General features: G+C 40.7%; 1 protein-coding gene across 3 annotated transcripts in view; it reads right to left on the reverse strand.

Moving 5' to 3' along the window:
- The window catches only part of cep192 (centrosomal protein 192), a 33,303-nt gene extending 19,790 nt beyond the window's left edge, over positions 1–13,513 (reverse strand). The window contains exons 1-20 of one of the 3 annotated variants that reach the window (XM_026183990.2): positions 13,465–13,495; positions 13,311–13,374; positions 12,593–12,837; positions 12,151–12,261; positions 10,480–10,637; positions 10,010–10,071; positions 9,528–9,678; positions 9,282–9,397; positions 9,056–9,145; positions 8,657–8,809; positions 8,350–8,500; positions 7,950–8,170; positions 6,966–7,088; positions 6,123–6,278; positions 5,684–5,954; positions 5,435–5,584; positions 5,263–5,327; positions 643–861; positions 247–388; positions 45–127 (exon numbers count right to left, since the gene is read on the reverse strand). In XM_026183990.2, coding sequence (XP_026039775.2) covers positions 45–127; positions 247–388; positions 643–861; positions 5,263–5,327; positions 5,435–5,584; positions 5,684–5,954; positions 6,123–6,278; positions 6,966–7,088; positions 7,950–8,170; positions 8,350–8,500; positions 8,657–8,809; positions 9,056–9,145; positions 9,282–9,397; positions 9,528–9,678; positions 10,010–10,071; positions 10,480–10,637; positions 12,151–12,261; positions 12,593–12,765 — 2,595 coding nt within the window. In that variant the 5' untranslated portion in view covers positions 12,766–12,837; positions 13,311–13,374; positions 13,465–13,495. Of the gene's footprint in view, positions 1–44; positions 128–246; positions 389–642; positions 862–5,262; positions 5,328–5,434; positions 5,585–5,683; positions 5,955–6,122; positions 6,279–6,965; positions 7,089–7,949; positions 8,171–8,349; positions 8,501–8,656; positions 8,810–9,055; positions 9,146–9,281; positions 9,398–9,527; positions 9,679–10,009; positions 10,072–10,479; positions 10,638–12,150; positions 12,262–12,592; positions 12,838–13,310 lie in introns of all 3 variants that reach the window. The other 2 variants (XM_026183989.2, XM_026183991.2) reach the window with 2 other exon arrangements.
- Between the last annotated feature and the right edge of the window lie 156 nt (positions 13,514–13,669).

Below are 13,669 nucleotides of genomic sequence, written 5' to 3' on the forward strand. Positions count from 1 at the left end.
TCATTAAAAAAAAAAAAAAAGGGGGGGGGGGGGAATCTACATACCTCCTTTTTACAAGAGTCTACATCAGTGGTCCCTTTTGGTGACATCCTTTCACCTGGAGCTTCAAGAGTTTTATCTAGTTCCTCTGCAAGAAGATGAGTGTAAGCAGAGAAGCACAAAAATGAACAAAACACACAAAAGATTCTGTTCTATTCTATAAGCTTTTAAAATAATGCTCCAGCAACAGCGATGCTACAAACACACCTGGGTTGAGAGTTTTGTCTGCTTCACTGAGATCCATGGTGTCACTGGAAGGAGAGCCATCTCTATTTGACAACTCTGAAGGGTGAATCAAGGCAAATGGCTCCCTTTTTTCTGGAGAGGTAATGATGTAGCCAAAGGATGGCTAGAGGAACAAAAAACAAAAAAAAACACACAAAAAAAAAAAAACAAAAAAAAAAACAAAAAAACAGCTTTTTAATAATTTCACACTTTTTGCAATTTCTTCTCTTCCTATCAGAATTTGTTCAAACAAACAAAAAACTCTTTGGCAGCTGCATCTGTCATGCCATGCCCACCTTTATGCAGTCTTAGTAGTCACCCAACTTTGTTGAGTTGGAGAAAAGAACAATTTTAAATTTCAAAGTAGCTTTTACTGACCCTTTTAACTAAATCACTGGAGCTTCCCAAACAGCCGAGAGCTTCAGAACGCTGTCCAAAAAACTGCCCAAAAGAAAGTCGCAGATAGCTTTCATCTCCTTGCAAAAATTCTGATGAGACCTGGGAGGCCCTCATTAGGACGTGGCTGTTGAAGGGCAATTTCCAGGACGAGTCGCTGTGAAAGGTGCCGTTGCTGCTGGCTGGTTCGATCTGTTCCTCCTGAATGATACATTACACCACCAGAGACCATTCTTTACACCAAAACACAGGGTTCATACACATTTTTCAGGGTCAAATTCAAGCACTTTTTAACCCTTGGATGCACAACCTACCAATACCTACACTCTTCCACGAGTGGGGTCAAAAATGACCCCAAATAAAATCAGTGCATTTTGCTATAAACTCGGCTGTTATTCTTCAAAATCTTTAAAACGAAGAGTTGTAACATTCTCATATTTGAGGTATTCCTCATAAAACATGTTTGTGACATGAGGCCCTTTGCATTTTTGTAGCGGAAAGCTGCCATGTGGTTTGTTTTCAGTCGGTAGGCTCTGGTCCTCTTGTCATCAAAGTGCAAGACGGGCGAATATCTTCAAATCTTTGAATTGACATAGTGGCCTTGTAGTGGTTATGCAGAGGACTCCCAAAAAGCACACCGACTGGTACGTCCCCGTTCTTCTCACTTCCTGCAAGAATGGTCAATCAAATGAAGGCCAGGAGCTTATGTTTGATTACATTTTTCCCCACTCTTTTCCCCTTTCTGTGGCTACTCTTCGTGTCCATGTTTGTGCATGTCAGCACTTCTTCTGTTATATTATCAGACATGAACATCTTCCATGCATCTATTGGGGAGACAGTACTAAACCCAGGTGCAAGCCCTGGCCGTCTAATTCAGAATATTGTGGCTAGAGCAGTAAGAGGGGCTCATTCAGTTAGATATCCATTTCCTCTTCAGAGGACTCTTAAGAGGACTCCTCTGTGTCCGACTGGCCTTGTTCAGTGGGGGGGGGGACAATAGTCTGGGTCCTCTATATCTGAGATGTCAGATTCTGAGTCAATGCCTCTGATGGGCTCTTCATGCCATCTGTCCTGAATCATTTGTAGGGCAAGGTCCACAGGGATCCTAGCTGGCCTCATAGCAGCCATGGTACTTTAGATATTTAAAAATAAAAAATAAAAACATCAGAAAGTACAATGTTTGAAATGCACAGAAAACTATAAACAGGGCTGCGCATAAATGGTCCACAGGTGCGCATTCGCTGTCAAAATAAAAGACCAGATAAGAAGTTGGAACGTGCGTTTGCATACATAAAATGTTCTGGAGGAGGACACACATTTGTTCAGAACTCGGAAAGATGTCGGAAAAGCAAGCTCCGTAAGCAATTACTTTGGTGTTCCTCCACCGCAAAAGAAGTGCATATTCTCGGAATTTCTGGGAATACTTTTATTTTGACAGCGAATGCGCACCTGCAGACCACTTATGTGCAGCCCTGACTACAAATCATGTATGTTACTGTGTAAAAATTAATTCCTGATTCATCAGAAGTATAAGTGGGACAGTCAGAGTTGTTAAGAATGAAAGTTTCATAGAAGACTCCATAGGAACTGCCTGGGGTCATTTTTGACCCACTTGTGGAAGAGTGGGGTAGTGATACAAAAACTGCATTTTTTTTTTTTAAATTAATGAAAAAATAAATAAAAATGTAAATGGCCTCATTTTACAAACATATTTTATGAGGAATACCTGGAATATGAATATATTACAACTTTTCATTTTAAAGATTTTGAAGAAAAACAACCCGTGGAGTCATTTTTGACCCCACGTGTGCGTCTAAGGGTTAAGCACATTCAAGGTGAATTTTCAAGCTTTTCCAGCACATTACCAAAAAAGAAGAAAGCATGTTTCACTTTGCATCACCTCAGTAAGACCTTGTAAAAATTTTAACAAATCATCTTAGGTCGACTTAAATGTCTTTTGTCCCCCTTTTGTTAAAAGAGAAAAATGCAGCACACAAAAATAGTGAAAAAGGAAACGGTTGCCTTACATGCATATAGTGCACAAACTCAAAAAACACATTCCTCTTAAAAATTAAGATGTGCAAATGTGAACAAATCAACTTGTTAGAGATCTTCATCTTCACTGTAAATAAACAACAACCCAGAAAACAAGAAAACTGCACCAAACACCACAAACACCAACAAATTAATGTCTTCTCATCAGATATTGAAGCTTCTTTCCTGTGTGACATAAAAAAAATAGGAGACAGATGTTTGTTTTTTTGTTCTTTTTAACTAGTTAAGCACCCACGCCCAGAAAAATGGTAAATGGCCTGTATTTGTATAGCGCTTTACTCAGTCCCTAAGAGCCCCAAAGTGCTTTACACGTTCAGTCATCCACCCATTCACGCACCCATTCACACACTGGTGATGGCAAGCTACATTGTAGCCACAGCCACCCTGGGGTGCACTGACAGAGGCGAGGCTGCCGGACACTGGCGCCACCGGGCCCTCTGACCACCACCAGTAGGCAACGGGTGAAATGTCTTGCCCAAGGACACAACGACAGAGACTGTCCAAGCCGGGACTCGAATCGGCAACCTTCCGATTACAAGGCTAACTCGTGAGCCACAATCGCCCAGTGGGGACATTTCATTTTCGAGCAGGAAGCTCCCCCTTTTTGTTATACCCTTTAGATCAGGGGTCGGCAACCTACGGCTCTGGAGCCATTCCAAAATGTCTTGTGACAATCTCATTGGCTTAGGGAGTGATGATGTCACAGGGAGATCTTAAGAATCTTAGGTCCTTTGATGAGTTTCCTTATGTAGGGGTGAGAAACAGCAAGTTTTAGTTCGTTTTAGCAGCATCTGTGTTTGCAGCCTACAAACGTTCACCACAGAAACAAAGTCATCGTATTGAAACTCCAACATGTTTCCAAGAAAAAAGAACAACCAATTCAAAAAGATTACGCCGCCCCTCCTTCCTGGCGTGGCCGGCCAATTTCCCCAAATGGCGTGTCATCCTTCCAAAGGGCGTTAGAGGAGAGTAGGAATGAAAACTACCTTCTCCAGAAAAAAATGCAACAAATTGAAGAAGAGAAACTTCAACTGGAGAACAAGTGTAGACGAATGGAAGCCCAAAGTAAAGAGCTGGAAGACAGACAACAGCGCCAGCCGGACATAAAAATTATTAATGAGGGCTGGGGAATCAAGTTTGCTCAAACCCGAGAGCAGATTGTGCACCTCATTAAAGAAAACAGGCAAAAGAGTGCAGAACTAAAAGAAATGACCAACCAGCTCCAAGACAAGAAAACGATGACTGATAAGATACAATGGGATCTCCAATACATGGACCGAAGGAATCAGCTCCTCCAAAGACAGCTCCATGAAGCTGTGGAAGAAAAGAAAGAATTCCTCCAACAGAAGGAAGAGCATGACAAAAAGCAAAGAGACATGCAGCACAAACTGAAGAGCATGCAGGAAAAATACCGAATGCTGAAAGAAAGCCTGGATGAAACACTGCGCCAAAATAAAGACCTTCTTCAACAGAAAGAGCAACAACAAGAAAGACTGAAAGAAGGAAAGCGTATCGTCCAAGACTGAGTCTAAAAATCTAAAACTGCAAGAGTTTTGTAATCAGCTGGAGGACAAAGCAACTAAAGTGGAAGAAGAAAAGGACAAACTGGAGAAACGCTGCTCACAGATGCAGCAAAGGATCGAGCAAAATGCGAGAAACAACTCAGAGCTCGTTAAGGTGATTTTGGTGGAATATAATAACTTGAAGCGTGAAAACACTCAAATGCAGGCACAAAAACAACAACAAGACAAAATACATGAAGACCTGCAGCTCACCCTCCAAGAAATCCAGAAAAGAAACGAGCAGTTAGAAGACAAGCACAAAGAAGTGCAACAGAGAAATGCAGACATGCACAAGGACAAGCTGATACAGGAGGCAACATCCAAACAACTCCAAGACAAGCTTGAAGAACAACGAGCAACATTAGAAGAGGTGGAACAAAGATGTGAGAGACTTGAAAAGCAAAACACAGAAACAATTGATGAGTTGAGAAATCTCATCCTGGAGAAAAAAAGCGCTCATGGAAAAGTGCCTGAAAAAAAAGAAAAAATGGTTCCACTTGTTCCGGAGGAGAGACGCTACTGCTTCCTCACCTGATGTAGCCTCGTCTTGCTCCACCTCTGTTAACCCCCCAACCAGTCCCGGCAGTTGACTGTCCCCTCCTGAGCCTGGTTCTGCCGGAGGTTTCTGCCCATTTAAAGGCAGTTTTTCCTCCCCACTGTCGCCAAGTGCTTGCTCAGAGGGGATTGTTGGGGTTTTCTCTCCTCTACCTTGTTTCTTCATTTACTTGCTTGTTTAACTTTTTTTTCAACTTATCTAAATAAACCATTTGAATTTATCCTTTGAGTATTTTTCATCTAATCTTTACAGAATTTTTCCAAAACATTTTCAAACATTCAGATCTGTCTTTTATTTTCTTCTTGAAACCTCATAACAGTGCAGCAGAAACTTCAAGTTACCTGCCAATACCTTCTTTTATTGTATGGCGGCAGCAAACCGCTCTAAATAATATGCCAGCAAAAACTCTGGTGAGGCAGTGATATGTACCTGCATGAACTGGTGCTCCTTTTCAAATTCTTCTTGATCCTTCACTATCTTGTCCATAGCGTCACCTGCAAGAAAAGGAAACATAATCCAAAAACTCAATCAATGTATATTACATACAAATGAAACAGTGTAGTATATAAATCTAATATTATAATAGAGTTGTGGACCATACTTGCAGGAACAAAATCCTCTGTCTCAAACTGGGCAGCACTCTCTGAGGCCTTTCCGGCAATCTCTTTTTCAAAGGACGAGTAATATGCCAGGTCTGTCACCCACTGCCCCTCTTCATTCTGATACACTACATTATGAGTGGCACTGGCACCTGAGGGGAGCAGCAGTGTTGTTAACATGTTACATCAGTCTCAGATTTTTTACATCATAATTGAGCCTCGGTATTTATTCAAGAATAACAACCACCTACCTCGTTGAAATTCCTGCTCTAGGTTGTCTGGGCAATGGTTCCAGCCATCATCTGAATCATCCTGCTCCCGGTGGAAGCTCTGGGAGAAATACTTAGCTTCCAGGGATGTGGAGAGGGGATTGTTGTCATCCTCGCTGGTACTGTCTGAAACTTCAGCAGCAGTAACATCACCACAGGGTCCTCCTCTTAAGCCCAAGGAGGGCCTGGCACCATCAAGCTCATCTATTCCATCATCATCGTCATTCTTGTCATCACAATCTGGAACCAGCACCTGAGGCATAGGTATTGAAAAAAAATGTATTGTATGTAATTTTATTTCAAAATGTGTTAAAGTTGCAGGGTTATAAATATATAAATGCTCAAAAATAGGACTAGCACAGTTGGCTTTAAACAGGCACTCAGGTCTACAAGAGATTTTCACCCCCTAACCTCCATTTACCTGGGAGAGGTGGAAGCTCCCTTGGGTTCCTTGAAGGTGAGACACAGTAAGGTTTGTTGAATCTTGAGGTCTTCTCAGTGCAGCTCCACTCCTCAGGTAGACAGAGTCCAACAGTCTGTCAACTGCAGGCCCAGAGTCTGTGCTCTCCATGGCATCCTGACATTCAGAATTACAAAAAACATGAGCAAATATAGCCTTTAAAGCTCATTACAACTACTGGTACCTCCAACGTTTTGATTGATTACCAAATCATTCCATTTAGTGTGAAGCACTATCTGTTATGTGTACGGAAAAAACAATATTTAAATGTCATAAGTGAAGTAAAAATACAGGATTCATAACAGCAATTTAATGTTCTTGAGAATCAGATGACACATAACTTTTTGAATACCCGAGCATCCTGAGCATGAGCTCAAACCAAACACTGAATGAAAGCTCTGTTGAATATTGTTATTTCAGTTGTTGGAGTTACCCATCTTTTGATTATTAAATCACCTAAAATTTACTGTTAGGTTTCCTTATGTTCTACTTTTGTTACTTTTTCCTAAAATAGAAGCCAAATACAAACTGGTCCCATGATATTGCAATATTAATACTGTTACTCCAATTACCAAACAAGTACATTTTAATAAATAACATCCTTGCTTTGTCAGTACTTGACATATAGTGTCAAGTACTCAAGGAGAAAGCACCAACAATTCAGTTCAACAATAAGATAAAATGTGCAAAACACTATTACAGTGGTAACAGCATAGTATGCACAATATATAATAAGTATAGCCATGCATGACTGAAATGACCACGAGCTGGTCAACTGCAGTTACATATAGCACTTGTACTTACCAGTGCCTCCTGTCTGTCCAGGGCCTTGCTCCAGCTGACATGAGAAAGCCTCTGAGATGCCCCAGAGATCCCCAGAGAGGAGCTGGTCTCTCCTGTTCCAACAGGACCCACACGGTCACCCATCTGAAAATAAAAAAGTAACATTTTTACTTAAAATTAAAACAAAAAGACAAAAAACAAACACACACAGTCAAGGCCGAGTTATATTTTCCATCTATCAGGGGTCCAAACGGTGAAACACTTAATTGTAAACTTCATGAACAAATGAATGTGGTTTTTTTTTTTTTGGTCATAGCTTTTGCAAAGGCTTTTATGGTCAATCAAAAAGGTAAGACTTACATTTGGCATTGATAAATAGATTTCACAACTTCTACAACAAAAAGAAAAATATTGGTGTTTACCACTACTACCCCAATGCTTCCTAATAGATGCACCTATGGTATCAATTTGAAAATCCTAGGTGCCTTTCAGAAAACTTGACCTCTAACCTTGAGGTCAAGGTCAGTGGGATTCAGTGAGATTTCTAGTAGACACACCTATGGTATCAATTTGAAAGTCCAACATAGCCTCGTTATCGAGTCATCTTATTCACAAGAGTTTCAGAAAACTTGACCTCTGATCTTGAGGTCACCCTGATGGGGTGACACTAATACCCCATCAACCTTTTATAGCTAAGGAGTAATAACTATCACAAGCTTAATTCAATTAACCTGTTGTTTTCAGAAAGCCAGGTTCATAAAGATCTGTATAAGGGAATCATTCTTAACACTATATGAATTTGAAATCAAGCAATCAAGATATGTTTTAAGTGTTAACTTTCACTTTTACTTCAAGGACAACTAAAAAAAAGAAAACACAAACATTTAGGAATGACAGAAATTTTTAAGGGCTTAAACATTTCATGTCTTAAAACCACAGTCATGTTAACCATGACATAGAAATAATTATTTGCCACCAACTACCGAGTACAGAGCCCATTCGTACCTTTGTATGTCTGGGAAGGCTGATTCTTCCATGTACTGGAAGACCGTTCAGATTATCGTCCTCATCTTCACCAACAGCACTGCTACCCACAATCCCCAACCCACGCAGGGCATCGTAGGTGGTCTGGACATTAGTTGCTGCTGGAAGAGGCATGGTCGACACTCCTCCATCGTTTCCACTTTCTTCACTGCCACTGCTCCCATCCCCACCTCCTCCATCTCCTGATGTTACACAGCACCAAACAAAAAACTGTGGGTTATACAAGACGCTCGGGAAATTTGTTTCTCATTTTCACATAATCTACTGCTGGTTTAACGATATGACGGGATTGTGGTATGACAGTTTTGTCACTACTACTACTACAGACACACACAGCAAACATTAAAGATGGGTGTTATACCTGTGACAGGAGGGTTGATGACTTGACCTTCAGCGGATCGCCTGTGTCCAATCCCAGATGAGGATGCACCACCCCGACCACTGGAAGCCTCATCCTCAGAACTGCCTCCTTCTAGACCTGGCCTGAAAGTGGGACGGTTGCTTTGTCCAACCTGTCGATTCACACAGAGAAAAACACATGCAATAAGTAAAGTAAACAATATTGAGAATGCAGTTCACTTTGATTGAAAATAAAACAGTGGATCTACTGGTGGCCAAAACATGTAAATGTAAAAATATCCGATAATATTTCTTTTTGTATTTCTGACCAGCTGTCTGGATGTGCTTGGCAGCAGCCGAGTCCTGGCAGCATCACTGCTCCTTCTTGCAGATTCCAGCTCATCCTCTGTGTCCTCATCACTGGCTGGACAGGAGTCCATACCTGTGGCAGCCAGGCGCACATCGGGCATCTGGAAATCCTCCTGATTTTTTTTTTTTTTTTTTTTTTTAAATTGAGAGAAAGTAAAACATACAGCTTTTAATATCTGGCCCAAATATGATTAAGAAAAGTACAAGCAAACCAAAAGTCAAGCAAACGAGGTTCTTGCTAAACCCTTATTTTTGGGGTCAGCTGTCTAAACTGACCTGTAGTTTCAAACACAAGTTACCATTCTCTGCCTGAGCTGAAATCAGTACACAGTCACAAAGCAATGTATCAACATGCTCACCTGATCAGACTGATCAAGGAATTGATCTCTGTACTGTTCAGGCTCTGTAGAACTTGGGTTGGACAGGACATCAGCAGCACCTGGCACTCCCTATGAAAGATATACTGTGTTAGCGAGAACTCTGAAACAAAGATTTTAGCTTGCATTCTTTTAAAAGTGGTGCTAGTAAAATGTATAAGTCAGTAAAGTCAGCAAAGTCAGCAAAGTAGAGCGGAAAGAGCCTTACAGTTGCAGGAATCTCCTGGCCCTCCACTCTGCCTCTCTGCATAGCAGGAGGGACCAGCTTATTGAAGTACAGCTCCAGCTCATCATCAGGCAGGTTGTTTACATCAATGTCATCATCTGGTGACCAAACACCAAGTATGTGTGTGACTGAATCACAAATATCACACCTGCTCGGTGTTAAATTCATCCAACTGAAATAGGAACGATGTACAAAGCGTGACTCTAAGGACTTAAAGGTCTGACTTACCTGTTAGGTCGCTATTCATACTATCCACAGACATGAGCTTCTCATTGGCCAGGAAGCTTGAGTTGCTGTCACTAAAATGGTCACTGCCCACTCCTTCCCTCAGTACCTGGTTGTTTTCAACTCTAGATGGTAAGGCCTGAACCTGTATGGACTGAACAACAGAGGAATGCAATGAAAGCAACTTTACAGAAATTTTGTTAGCAAATAAAAAAGGTGAGCTTGATTTAAAAAAAACTTGTAACAAAAATACTGCATTGTAGAAAGAGCTAGATATCAAGACATTCAAAAGTTTAGAAGAAGTGAAATGGTGGCTTTTAAACAGTGACTCAAACTCTGTATTTTTGCACATCACGACAGAAAATATAGAACACAGAAAATGAGTAGGGAAAGAAATAGTCCAAATCTTTGGACAGCAGTCTCATGACACATCATACAGATATAAATCAACAGGAAACTGATCAGCATGTATGGAAAGGTGGTACCTTTTTGTCTGTGACATCTTTATGTCCAAAATGAGCAAATGTCAGAAGCCCTGTTGACAGATCTGTTAGAAGAGACACAAAGTTCATCAGTAACACTTTCGTACAGGTGGATCAAATGAGCATGTACACATTGCCCCCCAAAAGCCTCAAGCAAACAAAAAACAAAACAACTTTAGGCAAACACTCTTACATAACAGATCAGTATGAAGCGGTTGATTTATAAGAACAAGCAACACTCAAGTTATTAACTACATTTAAGGGCCGTAACTCACGTGTACCATGGTTCTTTGCATTACCACAACAGCAACAGAAAGAACCATAGTACACATTCAAGTAGTACATAGCTCACTTTTAAATTGTGTGCTAAGTCTGAATGGAGAACGGAGTCACTTGAATAGACTGATGAAGCCAGAAATATTACTTAACGTGTACCTGAAAAAGTCAATAGAGCCAGGGGCACAAGAATTTACCTGTTCCAAGTTCTGTGGGATGGCCACATACTGAGCCTGCCTGTGTAGTACCAAGGCCCAGCATGGAGCCTTGATTTCTGGATGCACTCTCATCCAGATTAATCTTCAAAAGCTTGTCTGAAAGACGATGGGCTGCAATGAAGTCATCTGCATTATCCCTGTAACAATGACAGGGATGTAAATAATTCAGAACTAGGGCTGCCACGATTAGTCGACTAGTCACGATTATGTCGACTATGAAAATCGTCGACGACTAATTTAATAGTCGACGCATCGTTTGAAGCTTTGTAAGATCACAAAGGACGCAGGAATGAGTACCGGTAGTAGGATTTAAGAGTGTAATAACGGACTGAAACAGAAGATGGCAGCACTGCATGTACAAGGATGCCAGCTGCCGTTAAACCCCGAAGAAGAAGAAGCTGTGTCCCAGAATTCATAGCGCAGCCCAGCGCAGTTGTCAACAATGGCGGCAGCTAGTTAGTTTTAACTTTACCCTTATTATTCTTTCTGGGGCACAAAAAGAATGTTTAACATATTTTCAGGCTTGAATGTAGCTGTGTAAACCTCAAATATCTGCTCAGTTTATCAAGACACCACATATTTTCAAAAGCGCTCCGACGTTTTCGGAGACGTCTGTTACCCACTAGCTCGTTAGCTAGGCGGGGGCAAGGCTAACTAGAGCCGTGAGAACACCGGACTCCCGGCAAATCGTTTTCAAACCCACCGCCGTCTTTCGCTAGTCAGGTTAAACATATATATAAGTCACTTAGATAACTTAAAAATGTTATTGTTTGGCTTTCTTTAGTATTTTATTTGTTCCTGAGTAAATCGGTTTGGCTGAGATTAAAGTTATAGTTTTTGCACAGCTAAAACTGTCAAGCAGACAGCTGATTGTCAGAAGTGTGAGACGCTGGAGAATATACTCCGGTGTCCTGTTATATTTTAGAAAGCAAGGAGTTTATTAAACTTCACCGAAACAATCTGCAAATTTCATTAAAAATTAATAAACTACCATCTTGTCTTTATTTTTAGTTAGCACAAACACTTCAAGCTGTAAGCTAATGATAGTTATGTAAGACCAGATGCTGCTGGTGCAATAAGCTGTACGCTGTATGTCCAATGGATGATGATCTGATTAGTCGACTAATCGCAAAAATAATCGGTGACTAGTCGACTATCAAAATAATCGTTTGTGGCAGCCCTATTCAGAACACATTAGTAAAACACACCAAAGGAGAGTTAAAGTAATTACTTATCTATTAGTCAGGTTTATACTGTGTGTGTGTGTGTGTGTGTGTGTGTGTGTGTGTGTGTGTGTGTGTGTGTGTGTGTGTGTGTGTGTAAAACATTAAATTCATACTAACAACAACCGCTGTGTATCCACTTCACTGCATTTGAAACATTTTTTTTTTTTTAAAAAGGGCATTTATTTTCACAGAGATGACAACGGTACACACCTCAAGTAAAATCGACACTAAAGATTAGAGTTACTACATTTCAGTATTTGGTTTCTCATCCTTCAAACTACAAAACATCTATCCTGACTATTGATCCAACAATTGGAAGTTGGCTGCAGTATTACACACTACAGTTTTTTGTTTGTTTGTTTTTTAACCAGAGATTTTACAGGCAACAATGAGCAGCGTGAATTACATGTATTTCTATACTCACATGTCATCTTTGAAGCTGAGGGCAAACTTGGGCTGTTCTACTTCAGATGACTGTAGACCAGAATGCTGCAGCACTCTGCTATCCAGGTATGAAACCTCAATGGGATCGTCTCTATAAAATGAGCAAATAGTGCAAAAAGCAGCTTGTTAACACAAAAATCAACTGTAAATAATTATCAGCACCCTTAATTACATTTAGCACCTATATGCTCACCCAGAATTAATATATTACCTATAAACTTTGTTAAACATGTCAGAGACCACAAAGAGCTGCTTTTCCTTTTTCATTAACAAATATACACAGTTGTTTGTTTGTTTTTTAGCAGGCATTTTTGAAATACTGCCATCCTTGTATTGCAAACAAAGAACCTGAGATCTATTTTTAGCCTCAGAGCATTTCTAAAACAAGTCACATCAGCCCAAAGCCAACAGCATACTCCCACCTGTTGTCAGATTCGCGTCTAATTTTAGCCACAGTAGAGGCAGCCACCGGCAGTCCTGGGCCTGAACCCAATGTCACATTTCCCAGTGTGGGGCGGCCACTGGCGCTGTCCAGAGACTTGCAGAGGAAACTTGGGAAGGCTTCATCTTCCAGTTTGTAAAAACTGTCTGCCATTGCTTTTGAAGGGAGCAGGGTGAGTGCCAAATGTGGCTTAGGTTCCGTTCAGGTGATGACCATCTGTAATGTCTAGAAAAATGAACGGTAGCAATAAAGGACCAGGTAAAACACATCTTGTGCCCACTCGTGTGCTTATTTAGCAAACATCAGCTTCTTAATACCACCTTTCAATCGTGAAAACTATTGACTTAAGTATTTTCTTTGGGGAACGTCATCATACATGTTGTTTCGCAGGTATACGGTTCAAGTCTATTGAATAAACAAATTAAGAGAACTTAACTAGCCAACTACACTAGGTGGGCTAACTTATAAGCTAACAGGCTACTTGCTAAAAACAAAAGGGTCTGTGGAACTCGCCAGCACGTTGCAGATTTAAGCTACCCCATTGTTTTTGGTTCTTTAAGTTAGAGTGTGTAAGAAGACATTTTGCAGACAGCACATATAAGTGAACAAGCTTCACCTGCTCGCTAATTATTTCTTCTTAGACTGTTATACTCCAGCAAGGGAATTCAATTATAAACGTTTGTCGGACTTCAACTCACATTCAACACTCCAGAAGTAAGCGGGCCCAGGGATAAATAGTTTTTCTCCAACTCGAACTTTGTCCTTATAAACGGTTCAAATGCCAAATGTAACTTCGAAATAACTTAGACTCATCATTATTACTTAAAATCTGACATATCAAACAAACCGTACAATAGTTCGTAGGACCAAACAGCGCCCAGAAGCCACAGGAAGCCCGCGTGAGCGTCATATCACAAAGGCGGGACTTAATCAATTTTAGACGACGCGGATTGGACAGAAAACCTATGAGGGAGGAAATTGCCAATGATGATTGGTTACTATCTATGTCATTCCAATGGATTTGGCAGCTTGGGGCCAATGACTGTATGCTTGGGGC

The sequence above is a fragment of the Astatotilapia calliptera genome, chromosome 11, assembly GCF_964374335.1.
Source record: "Astatotilapia calliptera chromosome 11, fAstCal68.1, whole genome shotgun sequence".
NCBI classification, from domain to species: Eukaryota; Metazoa; Chordata; class Actinopteri; order Cichliformes; family Cichlidae; genus Astatotilapia; species Astatotilapia calliptera.